Raw genomic sequence first — 17,092 nt, forward strand, 5'->3', positions numbered from 1 at the left:
TTGTTCAACACTAGCTCTTAAAATTAGAAATGGATTACAATTACTGAAATGATTCATTAAAATATAACTTTCTTAAATATTCCTAGGTGTTTTATCTTGAAAGTGAAGAACAAGAGAGACATTGAGCATTGAAAAGATCAGTATTAGGGGATGAGGAACAACTGAATGTAGGTAAAGGATATTTGACTCATGAAAATAAATAGGAAACTGATTAGTTTTCTAGTTTTAACTCTGCTGGGGTTGTTCATGTTTGGTGGTGGACAGCTGCTTGAAATCATATCTAATAGAGAAAGTATAAAATCCAGTTTAAAGATCTACACCTTCAAAATGGGTATTTTAACTGTACAGAAATTCATTATAGACTTTGTTCCTGATTAATTTTACTGTGGTATCTTTGCAAGTATTATTTTGACTATATGTTGTGTGTGAAATTGTTTCTCTAATTTATTTCTCACTACATTGTTGTTACAGGACTGCCTCTGAATATTATGTGTTAATTTTATAATCTGCTACTTTGCAGAACTCAGAATATTCTAATCTAAGAGTTTTACCACATTTGTAAGGTTTATTAGAACAAAAAGTTTCTGGTAGGGCTCTGGGGTCTTTTGCCTGCAGTCATCAGCAACCATCAGGTGACTCCTTTTTTATCTGGACACTTGGTGGTGGTCATTCTCTGGAGACTGATTAATAGTAACTGGGGGGGGGGCATAAAAAGGCTTTCTTGTGAAACAGTGTTTAATGAGACAATGTGGGAAACAAAGCTCAGTGCAGTCATGCTTCTAGTCTTAACTTTTCTCTTTTCAGAAATAACTTGCAGTTCAGAAACTGCAGGTGTCTAGCTTCCTTCACACGTGTAGGACAGGTTTTTAGGTCTCACCTGCTCTAAAACTACATTGCAAAGATGATTCAGTCACAGGCTCTGTCTAGAGAGCTGGAGTCTGGAAATAAAGTGTTGGATAACAGTAATGGCTATCCTGCTCCAAAGCCTCTGGAAGACATCAGATATTGACACAAGAGTAGAAATGCCATAGAACAATTAGGTGACATCTTGAGAGAAGCCTTTCTCAGTGTTGTGAACATTTTCAAGATAAAAACATCCCAAAACTTTGTTAAAAAAAAAGTTGGCTAAGGGATAGATATCACTTTCTGTGATAAAATGCCTACCTCAGCACAAATAAATAAATTAACCTAGCAAAGATGTCAGGCAATAGTCTTACTATATCCCCAAGACTGTTAGCCCTTGCAGTGGCTCATAAAAATTTAAGTCCATTCAGGTCTACTCTTCTACCTTCACCCTTGGAAGATGGGAGTGCCTGCCCCCTCCCCAACACAACAGCCTAACTATTACCTAGGAGTTCTGACCTAACCAGGGACACAAGAAGACTGCTTTAACAAAGAACATAGGAGGTCTGCTCTAACAAGAGGCAGCACTGTCTGCCTCCCAGAAGGTCTCCCCTGACCCATGTCCACAGTTCTAACTACCTTCAAGGAGGCCTGTTCCAATCTAAGGCACCCAAGCCAGTTAATACCAGAGATAACCAGATAGCAAAAGACAAGGACAAGAACATAAGCAACAAAAGTCAGTGTAATATGGAAACATCCAAACCAAGTTCTCCTACAACAGCAACCCCTGGATACCCTAACATATCTGAAGGTCAAGATTCTGATCGAAATTCCCATCTCATGAAGATGATAGAAGCCTTTAAGGAGGATATAAATAACTTCTTTACAAAAATACAGGAAAACAGCTAGAAACCCTTAAAGAGGAAAAAATAAATCCCTTAAATGTAAGAAAATCCAGTCAAACAGGTGAAGGTATTGAACACAACTGTTCAAGACCTAAAACTAGAAATAGAAATGATATAGCAATCACAAGTACATAAGCCATTGGCATTCTGTTTCAATGATATGTCCATTGATGAGAATGGGGTGTTGAAGTCTCCCACTATTATTGTGTGAGGTTCAATGTGTGTTTTGAGCTTTAGTAAAGTTTCTTTTATGAATATCTGTGCCCTTGCATTTGGGTCATAGAGGTTAAGATCTGAGATTTCATCTTGGATTTTTCATTTGCTGAGTATGAAGCACCCTTCCCTATATTTTTTGATAACTCTTGGTTGAAAGTCTATTTTATTGCATATTAGAATGACTACTCCAGCTTGTTTATTTGAACCATTTGCTTGGAACACGTCTTTCCACTCTTTTACTCTGAGGTAGTATCTGTCTTTGTCACTGAGTTGTGTTTCTTGAATGCAGCAAAATAATGGATCTTGTTTGCATATCCAGTCTGTGAGTTTGTGCCTTTTTATTGAGGGAATTAAGTCCATTGATGTTGAGAGGTATTAAACACCAATGATTGTTAGTTCCTGTTATTTTTGCTGTTGGAGGTAGTATTATGTGTGTGATTTTCTTCTTTGTGATTTGTTGTTAGATAATTCATTTCTTGTGTTTCCTTGGGTGTAGTCACCCTCCTTGTATTGGAGTTTTCCTTCTAATATTCTCTGTAGGGCTGGATTAATAGAAATATATTGTTTAAATCTGGTTTTGTCATAGAATATCTTGGTATCTCCATCTGTGGTCATTGTTAGTTTTGCTGGGTATAGTAGCCTGGGCTGTCATCTGTGATCTCTTAGGATCTGTATTTTCTAGCTATTAGCATCTCTCTTGAAAAGTCTGGTATAATTCTGATAGATTTGCTTTTATATATTATTTGGCCTATTTCTCTTACAGCATTTAATATCATTTCTTTGTTCTGTATATTTAGTGTTTTGACTATTATGTGGCAGGATGAATTTATTTTCTGGTCCAATCTACTTGGTGTTCTGTAGGCTTCTTGTATGTTTATGGCCATCTCTTTCTTTGGGTTAGGGAAGTTTTCTTGTATGACTTTGTTGAAGATTTTTTCTGGCCCTTTGAACTGGGAATCTTCATCTTCTTGTGTAACTATTATTCTTAAATTTGGTCTTTTCATTGTGTCCTGAATTTCCTGGATTCTTTGGGTAAGGATCTTTTTAAACTTCGTTTTTTTTGTTTGTTTTTTTTTTACTAATGTGTCAATATCTTCTATGGTATCTTCTAAGCCTGAGATTCACTCTTCTATCTCTTGTATTCTGTTGGTGATGTTTGCATCTGTAGCTCCTATTCTCTTTTCTAGGTTGTTCATTTCCATTTGTGATTTCTTTATTATTTGTAGTTCCATTTTAAAGGTCTTGAAACATTTTGTTTGATTTTTTCATCTCTTTGGTTCTATTTCTTTAAGAGATTCATTTGTTTCCTCTTTAAGATCTTCTAGCTGTCTGCCTGTATTTTGCAGTATTTCTTTAAGAGAGTTATTTATACCCTTCTTAAAGGCCTCTATCATTTTCATGAAATAGGATTTTAGGGAAAAATCTTGATCTCCAGATGTGTAAGGGTATCTAGGGCTTGCTATAGTAGAAGTGGGTTCTAATGGTACCAACTTACATTGGCTCCTGTTGCTTATGTTCTTGTGCTTTCCTTTTACCGTCTGGTTATCTCTGGTGTTAACTGGTCTGGATGTCTCAGGGCCCCTTGGAAGCAGGCAGTGTTGTCTCTTGTTGGAAGGCCTCCTGTGTCCCTGTGTCCCTGTGTCACTGGTTAGGGCAGATATCTTGGGAGAGAGGAATTCTTTGGGATCCCTTGTCATGGTTCAGGTGGAGGTAGACTGGAAGGATAATGGGGCTCAGGCAGAGCCGGATAGATCCCACATCTACTTAGCTCTGTGAGGTTCTCAGCTGTTCTGGGTTTTGCACCAAGGGTCTCATCTGTGTCCCTAGTCAAGACAGACCTCCTGGGAACAGGCAGGTCCTGGGATTCCTGGGGAAGGCAAGGTATTCTGCCATGGGTTCAGACAAGAAGGGGATAGGGCTTGGGTAAAGAGGGATAGATCCCATGACTGCTAGGCTCTGTAAGGGTCTCAGGTGGTGTGAGAACTAGGGTAGGGCGTCTCACCTGTGTCCCTGGTCAGGGAAGGCCTACTGTTTGAGATGAGCAGTCCCTGGGATCTGGAAGCAGGCACTCTGATCTGCTAAGGATTCTGGTGGAGGTACAGACTGGAAGGGGGATAGGGAACAGGCAGAGCTTGGTAGATCCCAAGTCTACTTGGCTCTGTGGAGGTCCCAGATAGTGTGAGAATTGGGGCCAGGGTCTCACCTGTGTCTTTGCTCGGGGCAGACCTCCTGGGAGACAGGCAGGCCCTGAGTCCGGAGGTTGGTATTCATATCTTCAGTGAGTTCAGGTGGCGGTTCAGACCAGGAGGGGGATGGGCCAGAGGCAAAATGGGATAGATTTTAGGTCTTCTGGGCTCTGTGAGGGTTCCAGTTGGCATGGGTATTGAGAAGGGGGTCTCACCTGTGTTCTAAGTAAGGGCAGTCTTCCTAGAAGACAGGTTGTGGGGTCATGGATGTCACGGGCATGGGCATGTAGGTACTGTTTTTCTTAAATTAACATTTTTTCACAAACAACCCATTTGCATGTAAACAGAACATTTGTAAATATTCTGTGCCAAAAAAACAAACAAAAGTTTCATGAGCAGTTACTCTTCACTTTCTGTATCTCTTCCTGTCTGCCTAGCTACCCCTCATTCTATAGCCTATAATATTTCCCTACAGTCTGATGGATGGTTGATTGGTTTGGTTTTTAAGACATAGTTTCTCTGTGTAGCCCTGGCTATTTTGATACTCACAGAAATCCATCTGCCTCTGTCTCCCAAATGCTGGGATTAAAGGCATATGCCACCATCATCTAGCAACTTTATTTTTTAAGATCTTTAATCTTCAACTCAATTTAATCTTGATATTTTGTTATTTTTATGGTTTTAAAAATTAGAATCAATACCCTAATCTGTAAATCAGATAGCTTGTTGTTAGCATTTACTAACACTGCTACTTTATGAGGTGGTTTGTAACTGAAAGCCCTGCTCAGCTGATTTATAAATTGTAACTGTTTTGGGAAGAATCTTTATGTCTACATAAACCAATATGTCATCTTCAGACACCGACCATATTCTGTCATCTTTCCAGTATGGCTGCTTCTGACTTTTCTGTGTTTGGGTACTGTGGGTATGACACTCATACTGTAAATAAACACAGAATGTGTACACCATTAGTTACAGGATGTAACTGGACAGCTTTCAGTTATTTCTCCTTCAGAATATTTGTTCTTGACTTATTATAAGCAAACTTTTTATAATTATGTACATTTTGAATGCACAATTCATTCCATGTTTTTATACTAAAGAATTGTTAATATAAATTATTATTACATTCTTTATATTTTGTGTATGCATATGTGGGGACATGTATGTGTCACTGTAAGCATGAGAAAGTCAGAGAACAATCAGTGGGAGTTAGTTCTTTCCTCTCACCATGTGGATCATGGGGATGAAAATTCAGGTCATTGGGCTTGGTGGCAAGCATCTTTCTTCACTGAGTCATTTTGTCAGCTCATAAAGTATTATTATGCTGTATATGCTGCCCTTCTTCATCTAGTAAGAAGATTAAGGATTTTTTTCTTCAATGTGCTGTTGTAGTATATCACGTGTATTGATCTACATATACAGACTCATTCTTGCAACACTGTTGACAACATAAAATAATCTTCCTAATGTGCTGTTGCATTTTTGTTAGCAGAGATTTTGATGAGAATTTTTCCAAGTATGTTCATCAAGAATAGTTGAGTTTTGTAGATTTAGTGTGTGTGTGTGTGTGTGTGTGTGTGTGTGTGTGTGCATGTGTATGTGTTTATATATATGTCCTGCATTTGCTGGTATGAAGTTGATCATAAGGCTCAGGCCAATCTTCTTTTTCTTTTCATGGTATAATTAATAATGGCTCCCTTTTTGTTTTATAGTTCCTTTCAGATTGTTTTTCATTTTTCTCTACATACACCTAAATGTATATTTCTCTAGTTTGTTCATAGTTTACAAGAACTGGGTCATTGCTTTACTTGTGGTTTCTATGCTTTCTGCTGTGTATTTTTTGCTTTCTCTTATTCTTAACTGTGTTTCCTTCCTTAACTACTTTGTAGTTTATTTTGCTTTCTGTTTTCACACATTGAGGTTGTTTCTTTCAGATCATCCTGATCTTTTGATGTAGTTCTATGCTAGAGTTTGGATTAGTGTTGCCAGGATCCTGATGGAAATCTCTCATTTTTTAGGGCAGATATGTGTAGGTTGGGTGCCCTAGAGAATGTCATCCATTGTCAGAAGCCACCAATGACTGTTAAGGAGGGAACTCCAGTGCAATAATCAAAATCTCACTCCCTAAGCCCCAGAGATACATCTGGGAGCCAGGGACAGTCAGGACACACCAGCTACCCAAACCCTGCCCCTCCGGAATTCCACTTCCCTTCAGCTCCTTCCTGGTCCTTTGGGCTGAGGCAGACACAGAGTTGGTCTGCTCCTGTGGAGATACTGAATCCTGAGCCATCCTAGGGGAGCCACTGCACTCAGAGCAGCCGGTAAGAACTCCATCTCACTCCCTAAGCCCTAGAGATACAGCTAGGAGCCAGAGACATTCTGGACACACCAGCTACCCAAACCCCGCCCTTCCGGAATTCCACTTCCCTTCAGCCCCTGCCTGGTCCTTTGGGCTGGGGCAGACACAGAGTTGGTCTGCTCCTGTGGAGACACTGAATCTTGAGCCATCTTAGAGGAGCCACTGCACTCAGAGCAGGCAACACAGAGTTGGTCTGCTCCTGTGGAGATACTGAATCCTGAGCCATCCTAGAGGAGCCACTGCACTCAGAGCAGCCAAGGAGCCACTGCATTCAGAGCAGCAGACACCAAGGTGGTTTGCACTTGGGAGCCATCCTGAGCAATCTTAGAGGAACCACTGCACCCAGAGCAGAAGGATTTCCAGATCCAAGAGGTGGCCTGAGTCCCAGGAGTTCTTCCACCCAGAAGATTAGGATCATAAGACCACAGAGACATCTGGACTATGAGGAGTTCTGCAATAAGCAAGAACTGGAAATACAAACTCCAGTCTTACACAGTGAGGGGAGGTAACACTAGAGTTAACCAGATGGTGAAAGGCAAGTGCAAGAACATAAGCAACAGAAACCAAAATTTCTTGGCATCATCAGTACCCAGTTCTCCCAATATAGCAAGCCCTGGACACCCCATTACACCGGAAAAGCAGGATTCAGAATTAAAATCACTTCTCATGATGATGATAGAGGATTATAAGAAGGAATTAAGTAACTCCCTTAAAGAAATACAGGAGAGTACAAGTAAACAGGTAGAAGCCCTTAAAAAGGAATCACAGAAATCCCTTAAAGAAATGCAAGAAAAGACAAAGAAGGAATTAAACAAAAACATTCAGGATCTGAAAATGGAAATAGAAACAATAAAGAAAGCTCAGAGGGAGACAACCATGGAGATAGAAAACCTAAGAAAGCGATCAGGAGTCATAGACACAAGCATCACCAACCGAATGCAAGAGATAGAAGAGAGAATCTCAAATGCAGAAGATACGGTGGAAAATATTGAAACAGTTGTCAAAGAAAATGCAAAATGAAAAAAACTCCTAACTCAAAACATCCACAAATCCAGGACACAATAAGAAGACCAAACCTAAGGATAATAGGTATAGATGAGAATGAAGATTCCCAACTTAAAGAGCCAGTAAATATCTTCAACAAAATTATTGAGGAAAACTTCCCTAACCTAAAGAACAAGATGCCCATAAACATACAAGAAGCCTACAGAACACCAAATAGACTAGACCAGAAAAGAAATACCTCCCATCACATAATAATCAAGACATCAGATGAACAAAACAAAGAAAAAATACTAAAAGCAGTAAGGGAAAAATGTCAAGTAACATATAAAGGCAGACCTATAAGAATTACACCAGACTTCTCACCAGAGACTATAAAAGCCAGAAGAGCCTGGACTGACATCATACAGACCCTAAGAGAGCACAATTGCCAGCCCAGATTACTATACGCAGCAAAAAATCTCAATCACTATAGATGGTGAAACCAAGATATTCCATGACAAAACCAAATTTGCACAATATCTTCCCACAAACCCAGCACTTCAAAGGATAATTGATGGAAAATGCCAACACAAGGAGGGAAACTACAACCTAGAAAAAGCAAGGAAGTAATCTTCCAACAACCCCAAAAGAAGATAACTATACAAACATAATTCTACCTTTAATATCAAAAATAACAGGAAGCCACAATCATTTTTCCTTAATATCTCTTAACATCAATGGTCTCAATTCCCCAATAAAAAGACACAGACTATCAGACTGGATACACAAACAAGACCCAGAATTTTGCTGCATACAAGAAACGCACTTCAGTGACAAAGACAGACATTACCTCAGAATAAAAGGGTGGAAAACAATTTTCCAAGCCAATGGTCCCAAGAAACAAGCTGGAGTAGTCATTCTAATATCAAATAAAATTGACTTCCATCCAAAATTAATCAAAAAAGATAAGAAAGGACACTTTATACTCATCAAAGGAAAAATCTACCAAGGTGAACTCTCAATTCTGAACATCTATGCTCCAAATGCAAGGGCACCTACATACATAAAAGAAACTTTACTAAAGCTCAAAACACACATTACACCTCACACAATAATAGTGCGGGATTTCAACACCCCACTCTCAGCAATGGACAGATCATGGGAACAGAAACTAAACTGAGACACTTTGACATTAACAGAAGTTATGAACCAAATGGACTTAACAGACATCTATAGAACATTTCATCCTAAAACAAAAGAATATACCTTTTTCTCAGCACCTCATGGTACCTTCTCCAAAATAGACCATATAATTGGTCACAAAACAGGCCTCTACAGATTCAGAAAGATTGAAATAATCCATTGCATCTTATCAGATCACCACGGACTAAGACTGGTCTTTAATAATGACAAAACCAATGGAAAACCCACGTGAACATGGAAACTGAACAACTCTCTACTCAATGATGACTTGGTCAAGAAAGAAATTAAGAAAGAAATTAAAGACTTTTTAGAGTTCAATGAAAATGAGGACACATCATACCAAAACTTGTGGGACTCCATGAAGGCAGTGATAAGAGGAAAACTCATAGCTCTAAGTGCCTACAAAAAGAAACTGGAAAGAGCACACACTAACAACTTGACTGCACAACTAAACCTCTAGAACAAAAAGAAGCAAATACACCCAAGAGGAGTAGAAGGCAGGAAATAATCAAACTCAGGGCTGAAATCAACCAAATAGAAACAGAAAGAACAATACAAAATATCAACAAAACCAGGAACTGGTTCTTTGAGAAAATCAACAAGAGAGATAAACCGTTAGCCAGATTAACCAGAGGGCACAGAGACAGTATCCAAATTAATAAAATCAGAACTGAAAAGGGAGATATAACAACAGAAACTGAAGAAATTTAAAAAAATCATCAGATCCTACTACAAAGGCCTATACTCAACAAAACTGGAAAACCTGTTAGAAATGGACAACTTCCTAGACAGATACCAGGTACCAAAGTTAAATCAGGAGCAGATAAACCACCTAAATAGTCCCATAACCCCTAAGGAAATAGCAGCAGTCATTAAAAGTCTCCCCACTTAAAAAAAGCCCAGGACCAGATGGTTTTAGTGCTGAATTCTATCAGACCTTCAAGGAAGACCTAATACCAATTCTGTTCAAACTATTCCACAAAATAGAAACAGAAGGAACACTACCCAATTTGTTCTATGAAGCTACAATTACACTCATACCAAACCCCACAAAGACCCTACAAAGAAAGAGAACTTCAGACCAATCTCCCTTATGAACATCGATGCAAAAATACTCAATAAAATTCTAGCAAACCGAATCCAAGACCACATCAAAACAATCATCGATCATGATCAAGTAGGTTTTATCCCAGGAATGCAGGAATGGTTCAATACTCGGAAATCCATCAATGTAATCCACTATATAAACAAACTCAAAGAAAAAAACCACATGATCGTCTCACTAGATGCTGAGAAAGCATTTGACAAAATTCAACATCCTTTCATGATAAAAGTCTTGGAAAGATCAGGAATTCAAGGTCCATACCTAAACATAGTAAAAACAATTTACAGCAAACCAGTAGCCAACATCAAGCTAAATGGAGAGAAACTTGAAGCAATCCCACTAAAATGAGGGACTAGACAAGGCTGCCCACTCTCCCCCTACCGATTCAATATAGTACTGGAAGTCCTAGCCCGAGCAATTAGACAACAAAAAGAAGTCAAAGGGATACAAATAGGAAAGGAAGAAGTCAAAATATCACTATTTGCAGATGGTATGATGGTATACTTAAGTGACCCCAAGATTTTCACAAGAGAACTCCTAAACCTGATAAACAACTTCAGCAAAGTGTCTGGTTATAAAATAAACTCAAACAAATCAGTAGCCTTCCTCTACATGAAAGATAAACAGACTGAAAAAGAAATTAGGGAAATGACAACCTTCACAATAGTTGAAAATAATATAAAATACCTTGGTGTGAGTCTAACCAAACAAGTGAAAGACCTGTATGACAAGAACTTCAAGTCCCTGAAGAAAGAAATCGAAGAAGATCTCAGAAGATGGAAAGATCTCCCATGCTCATGGATTGGAAGGATTAATATTATAAAAATGGCCATCTTGCCAAAAGCAATCTACAGATTCAATGCAATTCCCATTAAAATCCCAACTCAATTCTTCACAGAGTTAGAAAAGGAAATTCTCAAATTCATATGGAATAACAAAAAACCCAGGAGAGTGAAAACTATTCTCAACAATAAAAGAACTTCTGGAGGAATCACCATCCCTGACCTCAAGCTGTACTACAGAGCAATAGTGATAAAAACTACATGGTACTGGTACAAAAACAGGCAGGAAGATCAATGGAATAGAATTGAAGACCCAGAAATGAACCCACATATCTATGGTCACTTGATCTTTGACAAAGGAGCTAAAACTGTCCAGTGGAAAAAGGACAGCATTTTCAACAAATGGTGCTGGTTCAACTGGAGGACAACATGTAGAAGAATGAAAATTGATCCATTCTTATCTCCTTGTACAAAGCTCAAGTCTAAGTGGATAAAGGACCTCCACATAAAACCAGATACACTGAAACTAATAGAAAAGAAGGTGGGGAAGAGCCTCGAATACTTGGGCACAGGGGAAAAGTTCCTGAACAGAACACCAATGGCTTATGCTCTAAGATCAAGAATTGACAAATGGGACTTCATAAAATTGCAAAGTTTCTGTAAGACAAAGGACACTGTCAATAGGACAAAATGACAACCAACAAATTGGGAAAAGATCTTTACCAATCCTACATCTGATAGAGAGCTAATATCCAATATATACAAAGAACTCAAGAAATTAAACTCCAGACAACCAAATAACCCTACTGAAAAATGAGGTATAGAGCTTAACAAAGAATTTTCAACGGAGGAAACTCAAATGGCCGAGAAGCACCTAAAGAAATGTTCAGTATCCTTAGTCATCAGGGAAATGCAAATCAAAACAACCCTGAGATTCCATCTCACACCAGTCAGAATGGCTAAGATTAAAAACTCAGGTGATAGTAGATGCTGGCGAGGGTGTGGAGAAAGAGGAACACTCCTCCATTGTTGGTGGGACTGCAAGATGGTGCAATCATTTTGGAAATCAGTCTGGCTGTTCCTCAGATAATTGGACATAGCATTACCTGAGGATCCAGCTATACCACTCCTAGGCATATACCCAGAAGATGCTCAAACATATAACAAGGACATATGCTCCACTATGTTCATAGCAGCCTTATTTATAATAGCCAGGAGCTGGAAAGACCCCAGATGTCCTTCAACTGAGGAATGGATTCAAAAAATGTGGTATATTTACACAATGGAGTATTACTCAGCTATTAAAAACAATGAATTCGAGAGGTTCCTAGGTAAATGGATGGAACTAGAAATTATCATCCTGAGTGAAGTAAGCCAATCACAAAAGAACACACATGGTATTCACTCACTGATTATTGGATATTAGCCCAGAACCTTGAAATGCCCAAGATGCAACTCACAGGCCACATGAAGCTCATGAAGAAGGAAGACCAAATGGGGGTGATTTGATCCTTCTTAGAAGGAACAACAAAATATTCAAGGGATCAAATATGGAGACAAAGTGAGTTACAGAAACCGAAGGAGGGGCCATCTGAAGACCATTCCACCTGAGTATCAATCCCATGTGCAGTCACCAAAGGTAGATGCTGATGTGGAAGTCAGGAAGTGCATGCTGATAAGAGCCTGATAAGGATGTCTCCTCAGAGGTCTTCAAGAGTCTGACATATTCAGAGGCAGATGCTCACAACTAGCCATTGAACTGATCATGAGGTTCCCAATGGAGGAGTTAGAGTGAAGTTCACTGGAGCTGAAAGGGTTTGTGGCCCAATGAGGAGAGCAACAATACCAACCAACCACAGCTCCCAGGGTCTAAATCACCAGCCTGGGAGCACTTAGGGAGGGATCCAGGGCTTCAGCTGAATAAGTAAGAGTGGAGGGCCTTGCTGGGCTTAGGTGGAAGAAGAGAACCTTGACCTCATGAAGGCTGGAAGCCCCTAGGGGAGGGAATTTGAGGGTGGGGAGGTGGGAGTTGGGAGTAGGTAGGGGTTACATCCACAGAGAAGAAGGAGGAGGGGTGAGGGGGTAGGGGGTTCCTGGATGGGTGGGGGATGGGGTAAGGGGGCAACATGTGAAATGTAAATAAAACATCCAATAAAAAGTAAAATGGCAAATGATTGTCCTAAAATAAATAAATAAAATAAATAAATAAATAAATAAATAAACAGAAATAGTCAAAGAACAAAAAAAAATTCTAATTCTATGATTCTTGTCAAGTTGGATGACACAAAAATTCCTCTTTTCGACATTCCAAAAACTACAACAATCCTACTGAAGTTTTACTGCAGTAAAAGTTTTAAAAAAATTTTTATGTATTCATTTTACATAGTGATTACACATGCCCCCATGTCTCCTCTTCTTTCAGTCCCTACCTTATAAATCCTTCCGTCTGTTATGACCTTCCCTTTTCCTCAGAGAAATAGAAGTCTACATTGGATGCCACTCCATCCTGGGATATCCAATCACAGTATGCCTAAGTACTGTGATCCTCTCCCATTGAGATCTAACCATGTAGTCCAGTTAGGGGAAGGGATCAAATGGCAGGCAATAGAGTAAAAACCAGCCTCCACTCCAATTCTTTGGGCACTTCCATGAAGACCTAGCTGCACAATTGGTATAAATGTGTTGGGTGTCTAGGTCCAGTACCTATATGCTCTGTGGTTGGTGGTTCAGTCTCTGCTGGACCCCACAGGCCCTGCTTAGTTGACTCTGTAAGTCTTCTTGTGGTGTCCTTACAATGTCAGCTTACTGACATCTATTCTCTATTCTTCCACAAGACTCCATGAAAATCTCCTGATTTTGGCTGTGGGTTTCTCTATCTGTTTTCATTGGCTGCTGGATTAAGCCTCTCAGGAAATTGTTATACTACACTCCTATCTGCAAGCATAGCACAGTATCATTAATAGTATCAGGGATTAGCAATCTTACATGGGTTGTGTCTCAAGTTGAGCCAGTCATTGGGACCTTTACCTCAATCTCTGTTTCTTTTTGAACCCTGTGTATCTTGTATGCAGGACAAATGTTGGGTTGAAGGTTTCATGAGTAGGTTGATGACTCCTTTTTCAAACTTTTAATGCTAGAGAAGGCAATTTCAGCAGGCCATAAAAGCTTTAGGAGTCACATATGTGAACTAAATAACAGAAACAGAAAACCAACAATAGTTTTTTTCTATGGCTCATGCAGTAAAAGGATGGTAAAGAGTGGAAAGGTATGAAGGTGTTAGAAATATCACCATCCATGGCCTCAAGCTCTACTTCAGAGCAATAGTGATAAAAGCTACATAGTATTGGTACAGAAACAATAACATTGATCAATAGAATGGAATGAAAGACCTTGAAATAAACCTACTCACCTATTGACACTTGATTTTTATAAAGCAGCCAAAACCATATAATGGTTCAATGAAAGCATGTTCAACAAATGGTGCTGGTCTAACTGGATGTCTACATGCTGAAGAATGAAAACGGATTCATATTTATCACCCAGCAGAAACTCAAATCCCCATGGATCAAGGACCTCAACATAAAACTGGATACACTAAATCTAATAGAAGAGAAAGTGGAAAATGGCCCTGAACACATTGGTACTGGATCCAGTTTCCTGAACAGAATACCATGGGCTTAGGCTCTGTAAGATAAATAATTGATAACTCTAAAGCTTCTGTAAGGCAAAGGATACAATCAATAGGACAAAACCATGGCCTACAGATTAGTAAAGGAGCTCAAGGAGTTAAATACTAACAATTCAAATAACCCAATTCAAACTAGGGTACAGAGCTGAACAGAGAATCTGCAATAGACTAGAAGCACTTAAAGAAATGTTCAAATTCCTTTATAAACAGGGAACTGAAAATCAAAACAATCCTGAAATTCCATCTTACACCTCTCAGAATGGCAAAAAAAAAAAAAAACAACAACAACAACAACAAAAAAAACCCTCAAGTGATAGAACATGCTAGTGAGAATGTGGAGAAAGAGGAACATCACCCCATTGCTTGTGGGAGTGCAACCTTGTACAACCATTTTGGAAATGAATTTGGAAGATTCACAGAAAACTGGGAATAGTTCTACCTTATTACTCTGCTATACCACTCATGGATATGTACCCAAAAGATGCTCCAACATCTCACAAAGACTCTTGGTCAGCTATGTTGGTAGCAGCCTTATTTGTAATAGACAGAAATTGGAAACAACAACAATAGACAGAATTTCCTCAACTGGAGAATGAATAATAAAAATTTGGTACCTTTAATGAATGGAATACAATTCAGATATTAAAAACTAACGTGTCATAAATTTCACAGGCAAATGGAACGAACTTGAGAATATCATCCTGAGTGAGGTAACCCAGTCCTAAAAGGACAAGCTTGATATGCACTCGATGATAAGTAGACATTAGTCATAAAATATGGGTACTATGTTATACTCCACAGACCTGCCCCCCCCAAAAAAAACCTAAACAAGAAGTATGATACAAGCGAAGATGCATGAATCTCAATTAGAAAGGGGAATACAATAGTTATAAGAGGCAGATAAAGGGAGGGAACTGGGTGGGAGAGGGGATGGGGAACATAATGGGGGCTACAGGCTTAGGGAGGGACAAGAGGGATGGCCAGATGGCCATGAGAATGAATGGAAATTTGTAATTGATGGGGGTGGGGAGGTGGGAGGCATCTCCAGGAAGAGACAGAGACCTGGGATAAGGGAGTTACCCAAGAATCAATGAGGGTGTCTTTAGCTGTGACTCACAGCAGTAGGGATTTAGAACTTGAAGAGACCACTTCATGTAGTCAAGCAAGAACCCCAGTGGAGTGATAGAGACACCAAGCTACCCACAAAATATTCACCCCCAAAATCATCCTGTCTACACGAAAAGCAAGGATGTGGGATGGTACAGAGCCAGAGGAAAATGTCATCCAATAGCCAGTCCAACTCGAGACCCATCCTATGGATAAATACCAACCTCTGACACTATTAATGATACTCAGTTATGCTTGCATGGCTGTCCTCTGAGAAACTTCACCCAGCAGTTAACTGAAACAGATGCAGACACCTATACTCAAACAATGGATTGACCTTGGGTACTCTTATAGAAGAATAGGAGGAAGGATTACAGGCCTGAAGGGGATAGGAACTCCACAGGAAGATCATCAGAGTCAACTAACCTGGACCCTTGGGTCTCTCAGAGAGTTAACCACCAACCAAAGAACATACATAGGCTGGACCTAGCCCCCCCACACACATGTATGTAGCCAATGTGTAGCTTAGTTCCCAAACAACTGGTGTAGGGGCTATCCTAAAAGCTTTTCCTTGCACCTGGGATATGATCTCACTGGGAAGCTTTGTCTGGCCTTAGTGGGAGGAAATGCTCCTAGCCTTATAGGGACTTGATATGCTAGGTTTAGGGAATATTCAGGATAACTCTCACCTGCTCAGGGGAGAAAAGGAGGGATGTCAGATGGATTGTAGGAGGGGTGATGATTAAGGGAGCAGTGGGGACTAAAGTAAATAAGTTAAAAAGCAACTAATTTAAAACTAAGAAAAGAAAACTGAAGTACTTAGGAACACTCAATAATCAAATTAAGCCTATTTAAATGAATATGAAAATGATAAAAAGTAAAAGGAATTTTTAAATTCAGTGATCAGCAAGTATCACCTGAGTTATTATCAGAAGTTGATATCTGATGCCAACCACTGAATGCTGGAATCCCTTTTCCTTGAGCAGTTTACTGTCTAAAGGGAGCTACTTGGAGACTTGAGTTTTCAGCCAGTTTGTGTATGTACCTACAGCTCACCACAAATGCCTCTCAGGATAATTTCTTACACTGAAATTGACAGGCTAAATTCAGACTCCTAAATGTTACCTATTCTCAGGCCCCTCTGGTAAGTCAGTTTCAAATGTAAGGTTTCCTCTCAAGATGTTACTGAGTCCCTGTACTCTCAGCCATGTTGACTTGCAACTGATTTTTAAACTTGTGAGGATTTGGGCTTGTCCTGGTGCATGTGGAGGCTTTCAACTATCAAAGCTTACAACTCCTCTACCTGGACATCATGCAGCTAGAGCGACCCATGATTGGTTTCTTTTCTGCAAGTTGCCATCTTTTTCTTTGCACATTTCAAGGATACTGTCACTACCCTTGTGAATTTCTGACATCCGTCTTCTCTTTCTCTCCTTGTAAGGAGGTCCTTTCTCTCTTTCCTTTCTTCTACTTTCTGAGTCAGAATCTCACTGGATAGCCTTGAACATGCTTTGTAGACCAAGGTGGTCTGGAATCCACAGTGACCTGCCTGCCTCTGCCTCCCAGGTACTGGGATTAAAGGCATAGGCTACTACACTTGGCAAATTCCTTTCCTTTCCTTTCCTTTCCTTTCCTTTCCTTTCCTTTCCTTTCCTTTCCTTTCCTTTCCTTTCCTTTCCTTTCCTTTCCTTTCCTTTCCTTTCCTTTCCTT

At 39.6% G+C, this 17,092-nt stretch overlaps 1 protein-coding gene across 1 annotated transcript in view; it reads right to left on the minus strand.

The window, feature by feature from the left end:
* Positions 1–4,903: 4,903 nt before the first annotated feature.
* LOC114629471 (prostatic steroid-binding protein C2-like) overlaps positions 4,904–17,092 on the minus strand; it is a 16,856-nt gene continuing 4,667 nt past the window's right edge. Inside the window, exons 4-5 of the mRNA XM_028777499.1 lie at positions 16,071–16,141; positions 4,904–5,089 (exon numbers count right to left, since the gene is read on the minus strand). Of these exons, the coding sequence (XP_028633332.1) occupies positions 4,904–5,089; positions 16,071–16,141 (257 nt within the window). The remainder of the gene's footprint in view (positions 5,090–16,070; positions 16,142–17,092) is intronic.

Source organism: Grammomys surdaster, unplaced genomic scaffold (genome assembly GCF_004785775.1).
Source record: "Grammomys surdaster isolate TR1022 unplaced genomic scaffold, NIH_TR_1.0 310, whole genome shotgun sequence".
NCBI lineage: Eukaryota > Metazoa > Chordata > Mammalia > Rodentia > Muridae > Grammomys > Grammomys surdaster.